The 17,969-nt window shown below is 44.3% G+C and overlaps 1 protein-coding gene across 2 annotated transcripts in view; it reads left to right on the top strand.

The window, feature by feature from the left end:
* The window catches only part of TSPAN5 (tetraspanin 5), a 174,058-nt gene that overhangs the window by 140,711 nt on the left and 15,378 nt on the right, over positions 1–17,969 (top strand). For both annotated transcript variants that reach the window (XM_090266326.1, XM_090266325.1), the window contains exon 2: positions 4,069–4,119. In XM_090266326.1, the coding sequence (XP_090122452.1) occupies positions 4,069–4,119 (51 nt within the window). The remainder of the gene's footprint in view (positions 1–4,068; positions 4,120–17,969) is intronic.

The following is a 17,969-nucleotide window of genomic DNA, read 5'->3' as shown; positions in this document are numbered from 1 at the left end:
TCATATTAAGTCTTTAAGATTTGGTGTACATTTTATGCTACGAGCACATCTCCATTTGAACTAGCCACATTTCAGAGGCTCAGTAGCAAGTGGCCACTGTATTAGGCAGGGCTGTTTTAGCAAATTCATAAACAAACACAGTACCTAGTTCATACTTGTATTCAACAGATGTTGGCAAAATTATTGTTCTTAATTTTAAAACATCCAGAACTGGGTGGACAAACATTTGTCCTGCATGTTTGCATACATTGCCATGTGGGAAGATGTGTCAGATCTGTTTTTCTGTTATAAAGGAATCAAGAGTTGCCTTTAAGTGTTCTCAGCTGTTCCCTGTAAGTTGGCCTCTGGGTTTCCGAATGAGGTCAGCTTGGTGGTTTATGGCCCTCTTTTTTGAGGGAGGTGGGAAGGGAGAAACTCTGTGCCTCAAGTGCTGTGTGCCTGTCTCTGTTTCTTGGCTCTTCTCTGTTTAATTATTTGGAGCTGGAATAACTTGATTTTAAAACAAAACATATGGGCTGAGAGTAATCGGGAGGACATTTGCTAGTGATGTAGCACTGAAGGTATGTGCATGTTGAGGCCCCGGCCCTGCTCCACTTGCCTGCTTAGGTGCTGAGTGCTTTCCTTGACTTTAAGTCCGGTGTTCTTTCTCCAAATTCTTAAACCTTGTTTGGAAAGTCACCATTAAAGCAGGAAATACTGGAGCAACTTTATAAAGGAATTGTCTGTGGGTCATCTTTAAATCCTGATATTTGCTTCTCTCCTTTTTGTGGAAAGCTATTGGTTTTCAGTCCATTTATATGGTTCCTGAAAGAAAAAGGTTTATAAAGAGAAAGGAGAACCTAATACGAAGAGGAGAAAGTTGACCCACCATGGAATTTCTCTGTTTTCTACTTCCCTCCATTGCTGACCCCAGCCTGGGGCGTCTCTTTTTTCAGCAAGTTCTTATGTGATGGCAAAGTTTTCATCTCTTCCTACCTCAACTTTCCTTTGCCTCCTGGAGAGGAAATATGCTCTCCCATTCTTATTTCATATGATTCTAACCTGAATACCCCAACTTTCTATTCTGTATGGGAAATGGGGATTTATCAAGACTGGTAAGAACACGTTCTTTGATGCTAGACTCCTCTTAGTTCAAAGCTCTGCTTTTCCGCTTAGAAGCTGTGTGCCTCTGTGAGTCTTCATTTTCTCTTTCTTAAATTATGCCTTTATTTCAAGATAAGCTTGTTGTGATGCTCGAGAGAGACACTGCCCACAAAGCACCGTGGCTGGTGAGTGACAAAGGGAAATAAATGTTAGTGATTAGGCAGGGCTCTCAGAAGTGACATGTCCACCCTCTTCCACAGTGGGGGGAGCTGACTACAATGTCCTCTGCCACAACATCCCACTCATCTCGGGGTGGCACTGTGATTAATACTGCATCGGGGACAATATGAACATTTGTCTACAGGGAACTTTAGCATTAGAAAGTCAGGCGTTTCACTGTGATGAGTTGGAAGTTATAAGTGTGAAGTCAAGTGCTCGGTGATTCTAGGTCTGATGGGATCTTGTGTGTACACTTGTTATCCTGTTGTGCTTAGGACTCACAAATATGAGAGAGAGAGAGAGAGAGAGAGAGAGAGAGAGAGAGAGAGAGAGAGAGAGAGACAGAGAGAGAGAGAGACAGAGAGAGAGAGAGAGAGAGAGAGAAACATGCCGAACTGCTTTATTTTTGTACTACAGTATCCACATACACTGTCATGTACACTGTAGTATACGTGGGGTCTGGTGCTTCATTGTTTTGGATCAGAAACATAAAGTGAAATAGCACTCTGACCAGGGGGTAGAGGAGCTGATCATAGTTTTTCTGAAGGGATGTTGGAAACAAAAAGAATCTTTCTAAATACTTTTCAAACGTCTAAGAGCAAAATTAGGAAGAAAGGGGTCTTTGGTTTTTTTCCAGACCAAGGACTCGCTGGAGCTTTTCTGTATAAGGGCTTAGAATGTATTGCATACTCTTACTGCCCCGCCGCATCACTGTCAGGAGGTTTGGGAAGTTCTGCTTTCAAGAACACCACCATGTTTCCAGGGCAGTTCATTGTTTGTGTTTTTTCCAGTTCCCCTCCCCTCTGCCCCTGCTGCTTTCCAGCCCCGGTGGGATTTTTAGCCAATGCCTGTGAAGTGTCACTCTCCACGGTGAATGGTGAAGACCTCGCCAGGTGCACAGTTCTCAGATATCCCAGAACCTGGAAGGAATGGCCACCCTCACTGTCGCTTTGTCTGCACGCCCCTCTCAGTGGGCAGCTTTCCTGACATTTAACTTAATCAGGAAGTAGGAAAGTAAACACTGCACTGCTGATATCAGACAGTGCTCGTCAGCTGGCCCATTCTTTTCACTTTAGTGTTTGGAAAGGAAATTCTGAGTTGCTGCTATTAATGAAGATGAGGCTGAGTCTTTCCTCATGGCCGACTACACCCACTTCTGAACACTGAGCTCTTAGTGGGTGGACAGCACTGTATGTGTCATCAAGCCTGTGACATCCTGATTATAAGTCACACTATTATTTTTGGTGCAATCAAGAAAAAAACTGTGAGGTACCATCGATTTTAAGATACTTCCCAATTTCAGAGATGTTAAAGTATGGGGGCAGTGCATGTTTTAGAACAGATGGACTATACTGAGGACTAATTAAAGTGGAAGCGCCCCCTGGTTACCAGTTGTTCCCCTCGCACCATGCCCCCTCTCCTCCCCTTCCCCCAATACTCACCACAGCTGAGGGACAGCATGTGAGAACCACATCCATGGAGGAGGGGTACCTCCACCTCAGCTGAGTGTGTCTTCATGTTCTCCTTTCACTCGGCTTTGTGTCGCTTGTGTGCCCCGTGTCACCCATGAACTTACGGTGCTGCATTGACCAGGCCGAGCTGTGGAAGTCCTCTCAACTCTAATGCAAATAATTTAAGTTGCTGAAGAACAGAAGCATCCAGGAATTTTCTTGAGGTCACATTGAATGTGCTACGATTCATGTTACCTTTTGAAGGAGTGAGAAAGAGTTTGTTGAGGGACAGCAGGGACTTCTGGGTGCTCTCTCTAGCCTGGCCCATTTGTAACGTTTGATGGTGAAGTCCCTGGTTTTCCATTTCCCAGTGCATGCTGGCTTGGATTTGTCGGGGCACGTACTATTCCTCTTCTACCCTAAAAGGCAGCATTAAACATAATTGATGACTTTGATTTTATTCAAGATTCTACCTACTTATTATTCATAAGTTTAATGATTTCTAAGCACCTATATGTCCCCCAACCCTTTTTAAATTTTAAACATTTTATTTAATTTTCAGCTTTACTGAGATATCATTGATAAAATTGCGATATTTAAATAAAAAGTACAGCATGATGATTTGATATACATATGCATTATGGAAGGATTCCCTCCATTGAGTTAATAAATTAACGCATCCATCACCTCGCATGGCTACCTTTTTTTTTACCTTTTCTTTTCCTTTGGTGGGAACATTCAAGTTCTACTCTTTTAGCAGATTGAAATTATACAATATTTTTATCAACTGTAGTCACCATATCATACATTAGATTCTCAGATCTTATTCATCTTTTAACAGGAAGTTTATACCCTTTTACCGATCTCCTTCTGTTTTCTCCACCCCCAGTAACCACTTTTCTACTCTGTTTCTATGAGTTTGACTCATTTATTTTTAGATTCCATGTATAAGTGATGCCATGTGGTATTTATCTTCTCCCTTTGGCTTATTTCATTTAACACAGTGTCCTTCAGGTTCATCCATGTTGTCACATAATGCAGGATTTCCTTGTTTTTAAAGGCTGAATAATTCCATTGCGCATATATATATATATATATATATATATATATATATATACGATTTTTTTTAACCCAACACTTTTTAATGTTGTAATAACTTTAATTAAGGGGATTCTGTTTTGTTTTTCCTGTTAGACTGTTACTCAGATTTTAGAGAAAACAAAAACAAAAAAATTGATTGAAAACTTTCTAATTTATATTAGTAAAAACATGGTGTTTACCCTTATATTTACACTGCATTCTCTCTTTCTTTCAGTTTTTGGGAATAACATTTCTTGGAATTGGACTGTGGGCGTGGAATGAAAAAGTAAGTTGAATAGCATGAAAACTCATATATCTGGGTTGTTAGAGGCTGCGCATTACACTGTATGTTGTCTTCTTTTCCTCTGAAACTGCAGAGTATAAACAAACATGGTTTGGGGGACTGGGTGAAAAAGGTGAAGGGATTAAGCAAAAACAAAACAAAAGAAATCCTCACAGATGCAGATAACAGTATGGTGATTACCAGTGGGAAACGGGGTGGGGGAGGAAGTGGAAGAGGGTAAAGTGGGTATAAATGGAGACTTGGCTTTAGGTGGTGAACACAATACAATATACAGATGATATGTTCTGGAATTATACACTGCAAACCTATGTAATTTTATTAACCAGTGTCACTCCAGTAAATTCAATAAAGATTTTTTAAAAACCACACAAACTTGATTCTTTAAGGAAAGTGTTTTTTGCAGGATAATGGCATATTTCAAAGACTCCTTAGGAGTGGAGCCTAAACTGATCGCTGTGCTGGAATAATTACAGACGTAACAGTACATGTGTGCAGCAAACTGTGTTGGAGTTTGATCAGCCAGCCAGAGAGGAGAGGGAGCATTCCCTCATTCTGGCACAAGAATTTTCAATGATGCTCATAAGTATCACTAACCAACCTGCAGCCTTCTTTCTGTTTGCCTTTAACCTTGGTTATAAAGCTAATTTTTTTTTTTTTAAGTTTGAGTGTTATGGGATCAGCTGTTAGTGTATCCTGTGAAAGAAGCTGAGTATAATTTGTTTGAATTAGATAAACTTACCATTAACACTAAACAATGTGAATACTTGTCTGCTGATTAAAAGCATTTAGGAATATTCAAAATTTATGATAAATACAGTATAGAAAAAGGAAAAGTCTGGAACTAGAGAGTAGCGTATTCTAAGATATAGTGAAAATACAGTATTCTTGGCAGTTTATGCTCTTAAGTTCACTCATTACTCCCCATCCTCACCTTTTAATTTTTTCTGTGTAACTTCCTCTACTGAGGCCAAGCACTGGAATTCAAAAACAAATACAAACTCTTTTCTTCTCCCTTCTTTGGAAGTGAAATCTCTGGCAGCATTTTATCTGTCTTGGTCCTTTGCTACACAGTGAAGCTTTATCATCTCCCACCTTGTAAGAATGAGGGAGTGGATGGATTGGTTAAAAGTTGTAAACTAAAAGGTTAGTTTAAGTTTTCCCAGAAGATTGTTCTCTTATCTCTTTGGTATTTCATCCTTTGAGCTTGACCAGGGCCTGAAGCCAAGCGTTTCTTTGAAGTATTATATGTGTTAAGTAGGGAGAGAAAAACTAAGCAAGTTCAGTAAACAAGAGCCTTTCGATGCCAGGATGAATTTCCACAACTAAAACAATGTTCAGCTAGAATGCATCAAATAAAACTCAGAGTTAATCCTGAGTTTTGAAACCAATGACCCTCCGTTTATTTACAAAATACTTGTGCAGAATGTAAAATGTTTTATGGAAAATGCAGGCTGACAAATTAAGTTCCCCAAACATACTTTCATCTCTACTTTAATGCTGAATACTGGTCTTCTCTTGGATTATGACCAGCTTCTGCCTCAATCCCTTTATAAGCCTGGAGATTTACATTGGTGGGATCTCAGAAATTCCACTTTTAGAAGCCCACTGGTTGGTTCAGTGCTGGATCACAGCTTTGTAGAACTCTGCTTTAATAAGAATCTGTTTCTATCTGCTTTGAAAAGATGCTGGAAGGCATTAAATGAACTAATTGTCTGTTCTAGCAATTGGTTGTTTTGAAGGTTTTTTTCCTCTCTTTGTGAAATATAATTATCTTTTTGTTTCATCAGTTGCACCAAATGTCTCTTCTCTGATAAAATCACCACATTCTAAAGCTAGCAAATATCAGAGCGAGAGGGTGATGCAGTCTGTAGGGAGGGATGAAGTAAGTATCAGTCCCATCTTTGTCAGGGCCACTAGCAGTAAATGGAAAGTTACGTGGCCAAGGTCACCAGCTACTGTGTAGCAGCCCTCTGTGTGCTGGGACCAGACGGAGGTGGCAGAGGGTTGAGGACATGCAGCAGCCCGGTTTGGTGTGCACTGGCCACCTGTGGGCCTCGGAGCTGGGTGGTGCAGCGGTGAGTGACACAGAGTCCCTGCCCCGATGGAGCTTGTGTTTTAGTGGGGGCGCTGACAGTATGCAGCTTACTAACCAAGTCTGTGTATTCAGGGACTGGTAAGTGCTGCTGCGAAACGTAAGGTAAGGTAAGGGCTCGTCAGAGAGTGGTGACGGATAGAGCAGTTGGGAGTGGCCTCCTGAGGAGGTGGCTTTGGAGCAGAGACCTGGATGAAGTAAGAGGGATCTGGGGAGGGCTGGGGGGAATAGCATTCTGGGCCGAAGGATTAGCAGGTGTGGTAGCCGAGTCAGAGACTTGGTGATTCCTAGGCACAGGAGGAAGGCCAGTAGAATTGGAAGGGAGAGAACAAAGGCAAGAAAAACAGGAAACATGGCGAGAGAGGTAGGCAGAGGCCTGAGCAGGTGGGGTCCTGCAGAAATTCGGGTGAGAGGAAGTCACCAACGCATTTTGACGCGGGGGTGTCCTAATCTGGCTTTTGTTTTACGACTGCTTTGCTTGTTTGGAAAAATAGCACAGCTTAGGGCCTGAACAGACCTGAGTTCAAATACTGGCTTGGCCATTAACCATCTGTGTGACTTAGGGCAACTATGTTAACTTCTCTGAGATATCCTTCCTCCGTTTGTACAGTGGGGCACTAATAGCACCTCATAGGGTTGTTGTGAGGATTAAATGAGATGGTCCCCAAGACAGTGCCTTCTGTAGAGTAAATGCTTCTTGCAGACATAGCTCGCTCCCCTGGACGCATGACCATAGCATGTCCACTCCTGCATGGGGACTAGGGTAGAGTGGCGGCTTTGGAAGCTACCCCAGGCTTTAGATGAGTTCCTGGTGCTGATTCATGGACCAGAGAATTGGTTTAGTTTGGGGGGGGGGGTTAAGGAGGATATGATGTGCATCCATCACCTTGGTAACTGCAAAGGCTGCTGCTCTGTCGATGCCCTTTGGGTTAACTTCAAAGCTGGACCAGGCCTCTGGCAGGATGACATTGGAGGTGAACCCTAGCCAGCCAAGGGTGGTGGGCGGCCTCTGCGGGCCCATAACTCCAGCCTACGAATCAGTAAATAAATCCCCCCAATGGAGAGATACAGTGACATTTACGTTAAAGGAGGCCTAGAGGGTAAGTCTGTGAACTGGGTCATGGCTAGAAGGGTCAGCTTTTCTCAACACACATGTTTATGTGAACTACAGAGACATTAGAGGCAAAAATTATTATCGCTTGTATGATACTAACTTAACACCAGACCGAGTTTTAAACCTAGGGCTAATATTACTAGTGACTGTCATACATAATAATTAAATAATTCATTTCTAAATTCCAAGCCGACTGTGATGATGCGGAAGATGACTGTTGCCTCCAGAGAAAACTGGTTTACATGCAGTTTTTCCGAAATAGCAGGATCTGCTGTTTTAGGAGGGACAGTAACAGTTATGTAGCGAGCCTTACAGTTGTACATCAGGCTTGGTGGCATTAGCCATGGTCAACTCATTCATTCAGATGACGTGTATTGAGCACATAGCATGGGGCAGGGCTGGTGCTGGACTCTGGGGTTGTAATTCCTCAGGGAATTCGAGGAAGGCTGCACATGCATACAGAACATGTATACATATGCACATCAAACATTGTAATGAGTGCTAATTTAAAGTGTATATAAGTTTAACAATTCCTACACTGAAGTACTCACTACTTCTGTCTCCTTGGGTTACTCCTACTGTTGGAAAGACCTTCCTTCAACCAAAGCAGAATCATGTCCTACTAGTTTTCACTCACTGGTTATGCATCTACCGTATTGGACCCCACAGAGTAAAGCCTTCTCCATGTCAGCCGTTGAGGCATTCAGGTGGAGTCCTGGTTTCTTCTGAGTCTCTTGGCTAAACACCTGCTTCCCTCTGGGTGGAGTTCCGCCAGCATCTTAGTCATGTTCCTCTGTCCTCCCTCTTGTGTGTCCTCTGTACTACCAAGAGAACGCTTTAGGGGACACAGTGGGTATGGTGGGTTATGTGCCTTCTCCCTTCCTCCCCTCATCTGCTGTCAGTGCCCGTTGAAATCACATGGTGGATCACTACAGTTCAGGTCGGTCTCAGATCCAGCTAGGTTTACCCTATCCAGAGTTAGATGCAAGATTACCGAACTGTCATCTAGCATATTCCACATTCCACTTAGCTTGGTTTTAGCTGTACGTTTTGATCAACCTGCTCCCTCAATTCCTTATTCTACTCAGGCCTTCCTTTAGCCAGCGGGGAAAATTCTGATTCAGTAGGCCTAGCTGGACACGGGGATGCTCGATTTTCACAAGCCTCTTAGGTTATTCTGATTGCAGGCAAGTTTCGTTATCACTGATCAAAGCCACTGATATGTTGAATAGGCCAAGGACAGAACCCAATGATATGTCACTAGAAATTTCCTTTGGGGTTGACACTTATTCACTTGTGTGTACCCTTGGGTGTCAAGCAGTTTATAATCTATCTACTTACTACATCAGACTGTTTTTCTGCATCTTATCTTTATAGCTAGACTATAGCCTTCAATTTATTTCTGATTAACCAGCTGAGGGACTTAGTTGAACCTACCACCTTCTTAACTGAACCCATCTGGGTCAGGGAGCACATCATTTTCTCATCCAGGTACTCAGAAACCCTTATCAGTAAAGCTAGGACTAAGGCTTGGTTATCACTTCTCCCCTCCAGAAATACCTTCCTCGCTTGGCCTCCAAGCTAACCCACACTCCCAGGTTTCCTGCTGCACCAGCAGTGCCTCTCACCCTCCTTTGCTAATTCCAGCTCACCTCTCTGACCTCTACATTTCCCAGTGCCCCAGGCTGGGTCCTGGGACCTCTTCTCTATCATTACTCATGCTCTTGAAGGTCTTATCCAGGCTTGGGGCTTTAAATGCTGTCTAACACTGATGACTTCCAAACTTAGATCTTTGGTCCCAACCTCATCTGAACTCCAGACTTGTACAGTCCACCTACCATCTCCACTTAAATGCCCCGTGGGCTTCTGAAATTGAGCAATCCAAAGCAACATTCCTGACGTCCGTCCCACAGCGCAACCTGCTTTTCCAAGTTGGAATAAACAGCAACTCTGTTCTCCCACTTGCTTGGGTGTTCCTGACCCCCTTCTTTCTTTTCTCTTATACCACATTCAGTCTGTCAGCAAATACTGTCAACTCTGCTTTGGGAGTATACTGAGAATCTGATTTCTTATCATCTCCACAGTTACACCCTGTTCTAGGCCGCCAACTCATCTTGCCTGCATTGCTCATACACCCCACTCCCACTCCAGGCCTGTCTCCACACAGCAGCCAGAGTGATCCTTTAAAAATATAAGGCAGATTCTGTCACTTTCCCGCTCCAAACCCTCCAATGAACTTTTCTAACTCAAAGCAGTGAGTATGTGGTGCCCCATTACTTCTGGGGCCTTATTCCCCACAGCGTGCCCTCCCCTGATACACTCAAGCCCCCACTCATCATCTTGCTATTCCTCCAAAATCTCAAACATAACTCAGTACCCCAGGGCCCTTGCACTTGCTCTTCATGATCTGGTATGCTCTCCCCCAGAGATTCATATTGTCTCTTTTCTTTTCTTCCTGATCTCTGTTCAAATGTCACCTTTGTCCATAGGCACTGTTACCCCACGCTAGGCCTTTTTTTCCCACCCTTCCCTGAATTTCTCCCCTTGTGTTTTCGTAGGACTTACCACTTATGTGCTAACAAGTTTGTTGCTGTCTTTCCCTGTGAGGGCGGAGGCTTTTGTTCACTTCTGTATTCCAGTACCTAGAACATTAACAGGCACATAGTAGGTGTTCAGAAAACATTGCTTATGAAAGAATGAATGAGTAAATGTATGCTGAAAGCATTCTTATAAACCCTGGCTATTTTGTGGCTTGTATTGTTTAGTTATAGAAGTCATTAGTTGCCTCATCTCTAGTAAGCACTACATTAACAGCATAAAAGGAAGTAAAATTACATGTGGTTTCTGATGTCTGATTTGATAGTGGTATAGCGGTAGAAACAACATCCATTAATTCTGGATGTCAGGAAAGAAAATAACCATTTATTTCTGGCATAAAAATAAGAATCTATGTATGATTGTCTAAATTTGTGCAAAAATTAGGGGCGCCTTTCCTTTTCCATTTTGCTCAACATTTTTGCTTATGATTTAGTGTTTAGGTGGATGGAGGCGAGAGGCAGAGTGACATATCGCTGATAGATCATCGCAGCAGATGTGTTAAGGGTGAGGAGAGACTTAGCTTTTTGGAGCAGGAAGAGTGCCCTTCAGTGGTCTTCAGTGTGAGTTTGAGGTTCTGTTACTCCTCCTGCTCCCACCCGCCCTACAGACACACACAAACACACACACACACACACACACGACACATGCATGCATGCACGTGCACACACATCCCCCTCTCCACCCCCAACCACTGCCACCACCACCCCGTCACCCCTTGGAGGATGTAACTCATCCTGGCTTCTTGTTGGACCAGAAAATTCCTTGAGGGCAGGAGCCTGTCCTCTTTGCCCTTTTACGCTCAGGCCCAGCACCCTGCCTCCCCACCCCATGGATGCCCAGAAGATTTATGACTAAATGATTGGGAATATACAAAAAAATAAAAATTTTTAAAAAATGCCTCATATGTTGTGGAGGACCACAGAAAAAATAATAGCTTGTCACACAGGAGTTTCATTTTCATTTCTGTGATCTCTACATCCCTAGAGTAAACTTTTAGAGAAGGGTGACCTGCTGTTTCAGAGGTGGGGAAACTGAGGCCCAGAGCGGTGACACTGGAGGTCTGACCTTTTCCCAAAGGCCCTTGTCCAGCCCTCCATCATCGTCGGTGCTGCTCACTGGGCTGGGTCATGGAGGGAGGGAGTGGGTTGTAAGGAAAGAGTTGGTGGTTCCTGACCCCAGTAGGGGAATGGGAGAGCAGCTGCAGCCCGATTTTGCTCTTTTCCTCTAGGCTTCCCCCCTGACCACTGTCTGTAATCGTAAGTCTCAACTTGGGAACCTTCCCATTGATTCTTGTCACCGTTGTACAGTACTCACCTTGGAAAACTCCCTCCTTTCCCAAGAAGGCACATAGAGACTCTGAGATTCGGTGATCCAGGGAGCTCCTAACAATAGCGGCAGGTTTCCATAGCCCGAGGGAGGCCGTAGGTGGAAGTGATTAGATAAAGTGAACAGACAATGTACGCCTCAGCTTTGAAGCTACTTTAAGGAGACATTTCTGAGATGCTGAAAATACTTCTTTGAAGATTTAATTTTATTGACTGAAATATGGTGTAAGTTTGTCTGCATCTTTCTTCCTCAGTCATTCAAGTAATGCCCCTCAGTTCTCTGTTGTGGCCAAAAATCTAAAAACTACACAGCTCTTGCTCAGTACCTAGAAAGCTAGCCTATGACCCAGTGGGCTGTCATTGCAATGCTGGACAAACACGTGAAGTATATTGAGAATTTAAATTTTTTCTTTTTGTATGTCCCTCCAAACTTTACTCAGTGTTCATTCAGCAATGAAAATCAGAGGGGGTCAAAAAATTCAGCAACTTTGTTGTTTACTCTCAGGTACCACAGTCCCACACTCATTTTGAGGCACCAGTCCAGGCCCAGTGACTACACAGGGCAGGATAATAACTAAAACTCCAAACCTAACTCAGGGTTAAAGTGTTCTCCCTTGCCCATCTCCATCTGCCCTGAGCCCCTGAAGAGGGGGAACAGGGTGAGGCCTTCCTTCCCTGCTTCCTCCTGCTGCCCCTCCCCCACTCACCAGATGCTCCTCTGCCCACTTCCTTCCAGGGCAGAAGTGGGGGCAGGGCTTTGCCATCTGGGCCTGGCAGATGGTAAAAGGGGTGATGTCTGGCCTTTTTGAAGCTTCTCTACAGAGTTCCTCTGCCCAGTGGTGGGTATCACTGTTCTAGGTACCCCTGCTCAGAGTGGGCTGTTTTCCTCTCCAAGTGCTCCTCTGAATTCTGCCTTCTGAGTTCTTTTCTCATTCCAAGCTGCCTTCCAGTGCTCACCTCATGTTTTCTCCGGGACACATGCATCTAGGGGGAGGCCAGTCCCACCAGAACAGCCCTCACCTGCCCTGGAGCCCTCCCCTCTCCCTAGAGTTCCAGGGCAGGATTCAGAGGACAAGCCCCCCGGGCTCCTCTCTAGGCATGTGCACTGACCAGGAATCGAACCGGTAACCTTTGCACAGAACAATACTCCAACCACCTGAGCCACGTGGCCAGAAATTTTTCTTAACATTTTAGAAGCAGGTTCATAATTTTGCGGTAGAAGCGAGAATCCTCTTGCCCACAGTTCTTTGCTCTTTTCAGATACTTGCTTACCTGGGTGACCTGGTAGGTTACTTCATTCTCTGGCTCTGTTTCCTGCCCTGAATAATAGTCTTACTTGCTAGGTTTATTGTGAGGGTGAAATATCCAGGTTGTGTCGTGCTGGCATAGCGTGTGTGCAGTAGTGTAGCCTTCATGTCACTTTGGTTCCGGCTGTCAGCATCGCTGGCCTGGATGACCACAGAGCCTACTCTCTGCTTCTGTAGTACCCACCTGCTGCCCAAGGACAGAGCTTGCTAGATGCACAAAGGACCTGGGCCTTCTGCTCAAAAGCCTTCACGTTCAAATCCAGCCGCGCCCTGCTGACCTCCTCGTCTCCTCTCACCACCAGTCCCATGTCCACATGCACCCCTCGGTGGGCCAGGTCCTGTCACTTTGTATCTGCATTTGCTGACATGACGTCTGCCCCTCCCCTCTGTACCTCCATGAGCCCCAGAACTAATACTTCTGCCCAGCACTCTCTCTACTCACTTGTCATCCCCTAGCCTGGTTACCGAGGGTGTCACCTCACTTTCACCCTGGATACCCATGCAGCACCCGGCACCCCTCAGGCGATCCCCATGAAAATATTTGCTCAGTAACTATAAACAAGTTGTATGTCTCTGAGGCCCCAGAATGCAGTGATTACCTGCCACTAGGCAAGACTTTGCTTTTTTCCACTTTAGTTTGGGAGGGTACCGTAATCAGAGGCTCAATTACATATTTCAGTTTAAACTTTATACTAAGACAGGAATGTTCCTGTCTCCTATCTTCTGTAAATGCAAGTGGAAAACATGTGAAGAGTGGCTAAGAACATGCTAGATTTCTGAAAAGTGACACTTTTGCAGGTGGTTGGTTATGTTTCCATAGTCAGAGGCAGTCGCTGGAACCAGGGTGGTGGTTTCCCGGCCTGTGGGCGGGTACCGGTGATGGGACTTGGCACAGCCCCCTCCCCAGCCACGGCTTGCTAGCAGGCTGTCATGGAGACCTACAGGGTGACTGCCCCTCCCCTCTTTTTCCTCCCCAAATGCAGGTTGTAACCGCTTTTGACAAGGAAGGTCTCACTGGTGACCTTGACAAGAGATAAAGGGCGACCACATGTCTTTAAATCGGCTGGTCTTCCTTTAACCTTGCCTCTCGGCCAGGCCCTGAGCTGCGCTGCCCTGCACATTTGCAGCTCCCTGGCCCACTCAGGTCCTAGTGAGCACCCTTTTGTTCATGTTCTGAGGCCTGTCTCTGGGCTCTGCAGTGATTCCTTATATAGATGGATGTTTTGGGGTTTGCAGAGTGGTTTGCCCCGTAACATTCTTTGAAGATCTTTGATGAATTAAAACAAAACAAAACAAAAAAACCTTTTTTAATTGATGAGAGAGAGAAAGACAGAGACATCAATTTGTTGTTCCACTTATTTACACATTCAGTGGTTGATCCTGACCAGGATCAAACCTCCAACCTCAGTGCACTGGGACGATGCTCTAACCAACTGAGCTACCCGGCCAGGGCCTGATGATTTTTTAAGGGGCAGATTTTTTCTGTGGTCCCAGTTTGGTCTTCCTGTGGACATTGCTGGAAACATTATCTCCAATTCCAGGACCATCCTTCTCTGAGTAGCTCATTTTCTTTGAAATGACCTCTTTTGTCATCCTTTGTCAAATAGGGAAATGCTTCTCTCCCTCTAGGAAAACTGTTGCCTTAAACCAGTGGGTCTGGTTTAGGGAGGGGTGGGTGAATCGGACCCGGTCTCATAAATCTCAAAGGGGTCCATCTGGCCTGGCTTTGGGTGCACATTCCATATGCCTGTCTCTGTTTCTCATCCAGCAGTTGGAAGGAATGTGCTTGTCTATGCCAAAGCAGAAGAGTCCCAGACCTTCGGGGCTTATTAATGCTATTTTTGCATTTCTTTTCTGTGTGGGTTGAGAGAAGGAACTGCAGCTTGCCAGGTGGTACACAGAGGACGCTCTGTGTTGGTGGTGGAAAAAAACCACAGACGCTCCTGAGGCTTATTGGTTTGAAGCCCTTCTGAAGCTTTGTTTGCCTTTTCATTTCTGCACGTGCATAGAAACCTCTTCCAAGAAGAAATAGGGATAGAACCATGGGGAGGAAGCTGCTTAAGTTCCAGAGATAAATAAATGTATGAGGTGCTGTTGAGAAGATGCAGATCGCAGGGAAGATGAGCTGATTTTTCATTCTTTGTGAAACATACCATGTTCATAAAACCGTTAAACAAGGAGGTCTCACAGGGACTAGGACATGGTTCAGAGACTGGAAAGTCATTCAGGGGCGGTGATCTTGGGTGACCAGTGTGCCCACACGGGTCCCCACAACTGATGTGCCGTTGCCCTGGTTCAGGGTGCTGCCACCACCATGGTGACGTGGCTGCTGACCGCTCAGCATGCTCTCCACTATTGACTGACTGCTCACTGCTGCTTTCTCCACTTCTGGGTACTCTGAGCTTCCATCCACTCATGGCCTCTGTCTTCTCTTGGCTTTTGCTTACTTGTGGATTCTCCCTCCTGCCTTTACTCTGAGTTTCTTTTAGCTGACTTCCAACTCCCCAAGAAAGAAGATCAGATTGGCAAGTCAGTCACTGCCACCCCCATCAGGCACGGTCTTTGGGTGTGGCCAGAGTTTTTCTTAGAAGTGCATCAGGAAGAGCGAGTGCCAGAGCAAAATAGATTCTCTCACGTGCAGTTGGGGTTGGATGCCCCTCCTATGTGCTTCTATAGCAGCTGGTGTCTTCCTCTTGGTCTAATACAATAGTAATGTTTATGACAGTGATGATAAACTTTGTTTGAATTCTTATTGTGTGTCAAACATAGTGTTTGTATTTACTTGGACTGTTTCCTCCATCCTCATAATAACCACATGACATAGGGCACCACTTCATTGGTGTGGACATTGAGGCTTACGCAGGTTTGGTAACCTGCCTGAGATCATACAGGGTGTAAGCAGCGAAACTGGGATTCAGGACAAGGTGTCTGTATTAAATGCCTTGTCTGTCTCTCTGCCCCGCCTGCATCTAGCCCTGTCTAGTCTACCCTCTTTATGTTTTTTAGGAGTCCAGGGAAATGGTAGGGGGGCCAGGTGGGCTTGAGTACTGTACAGGGTGGTTTGTGCAGGATGAGGTGCTCTCTGCCACACCCGGAGCAGGCTTGTCTAAGGGGCTAGAATACCGGTCTTTCTTTTAATGTGATGGACACACGTCCAGACATTTGTTTGTTGGTTCTCTAAACTTCTGTTATAATGATATGGCCTTAGACATGTTCCATCAATGTGTCTCATTCCTCTTTAGAAACATGCTAAGTTCTGAGAGATAACTGTCTGGTACCTAGTGGATAATAATGGAAATCTCCTATTTCACTGGAGGATCGCTCTTTAAGGCTCCAGATTGATATGCCAAGAGCTAGTTGTCCAAAAGCCAGTTTGTGGAATGGCTGATTTGCTGAACATATTTGTTTCTTTCAACTTCAAACTTGACTGGTATTCATTTCATCTTTATAGTAGTACTTTATGGTCTGGTTGATTTGTTTTTGCCTCTGCTGCCTGCCGTAGCAACAGGTATAGACTTTAGATGACTGAGGGGCAGAATAATGTAGATAATTGGAACGTGTAGTATGGATATGAAGAATAGAATTCTTATAAATTTTCATTTACATCAATTAATTATAAACATTGATTTTCATTAATATTATTTTAAAAATTTTTATTGGTCGATTTTAGAGGAAGGGTGAGAAAGAAACATCAACTTATTCCACTTATTTATGCATTCATTGGTTGATTCTTGTATGTGACCTGACCAGGGATTGAACCTGCAACCTTAGTGTATCGGGACAAGACTCCAACCAACCAAGCTACCCGGCCAGGGCCCATTAATCTCAGTAATGTATCAGTAAAGAATATATGTGTAGGAAATTCTCCTATATTCTTGAGTCTGTAGTATTTGAATATATATATATATATATATATATATATATATATATATATATAAAATATTTGTGCCTGCAAGCTTGGTTGCTGGCTCTCTCTCTTTTTTCTTCCCCTTTCTGTCTGCTGTTACTGTTCAAAATTCTACTTCCATGTCGGCCAGAAGAAATGGTGAAAGGAGTAAGTACACATGGCTAATTGCTCTGATTCTCATCCATTTCTCGTCATCCCACTCAATTCAGCTTCAGAGGATGTTTTCAGACTTCCTCCGCAAGGTCCAATGTCCTTGACATCTTTCCCTCCCAGGGCTTCGCCTGCAGGATCCACCTGGAGGAGGATAAGAAGTTACAACTGGGCTACAGATGCCAGGCTGTGTGTGCACACTTCTTGCATAAGCAGCGGCTCTGGGTACAGAAGAGAGTAGCCACATGGCTTTTTGCATTTTATTTTTCAATAAATTTGAGTTCTAATAAGTTGGCATTTAAACCCAAGGACTGAAGATTCAAGTTTACATGGAGTATTGGAATTCAAACCATGTATTATTTGTCAGTGACAGAGACAAAGCACCTAGAAGTTTCATCCAGAGCTCATATCATTAATGATGTGAAATTGCTAGTGAATCAGCATGAAGGAAAACTGTTTACACTGGATTAATGGTTATGCTGACTGGAAATATCAGTGAGCTGGGGAAAGGAACCCTATTAAATTCAGCACTTGCCTCTACTCCTTGTCTGCTTCCTACCCCCGCTTCCCCAATACCTTATTTCCAGCATGAAGTGTGAGCTCCAGTTCTGGTCATGTGGTGAAAAACATACTGCACGTGGCTCCAGAGTTTGGCGTTTTACAGCTTCAGCCACGAGAGAGAGATGCCTGTTCTAAATCCTGATTTCTGGGGAAGGGAATTCAGACTTCCAACTCTCATTAAGCCAGTGGGGTCATGTGAGCACTGGCAGCTCTGAGGAGTAGATTTGGGGGAGAAGGAATTCTTATGAGAAGGAGAAAGTGCAGTTCCCCGAAGAAGGTGGTGCCCACAGGTTCCCAGAAGACAAGGTGTCTTCTGGTGTTCTTACACAGTCCTGAGGATTTACCACTAATGAATGTCTATCTTAAATCACTTGGCACACTTAACTGTAATCTTAGCTTTTTTTTTCTTCCGGTTTCTTGTCAAATACAAGCTTTAATTATAATTATTCTTTGGTAGGCATGTTCTAGCGCTTCTTATTCATTTGTCAAATTGAGCTTAACAAAGTTACAAAGTCCAAGGAGAGACCCATCTGGAAGACAACAGAAGGCTGAGCTGTCAACTCGCCTTCAGTTTTGTAATCCTGTCTTTGTTGCCAACATTCTTTTCTGCGCCTCCTTAATCACCTGTGTAGTCAGAAGCAGTAGGATGGCCTGCCCTTCAGTGAAGATTGGAAACACCGTGCAGGTAAAAGACTCAAGTCCTAACCACACGAGCATTGGGCATTGACTTCCAAACTTTGTGTTTTAAGATTTGAATTAGTTTTCAACTGTTAACTAC

Source organism: Furipterus horrens, unplaced genomic scaffold (assembly GCF_987537825.1).
Source record: "Furipterus horrens unplaced genomic scaffold, mFurHor1.1.pri manual_scaffold_2, whole genome shotgun sequence".
NCBI lineage: Eukaryota > Metazoa > Chordata > Mammalia > Chiroptera > Furipteridae > Furipterus > Furipterus horrens.
Note: the sequence above shows the minus strand (reverse complement) of the source record. Positions and strands in the feature narration are given on the sequence as shown.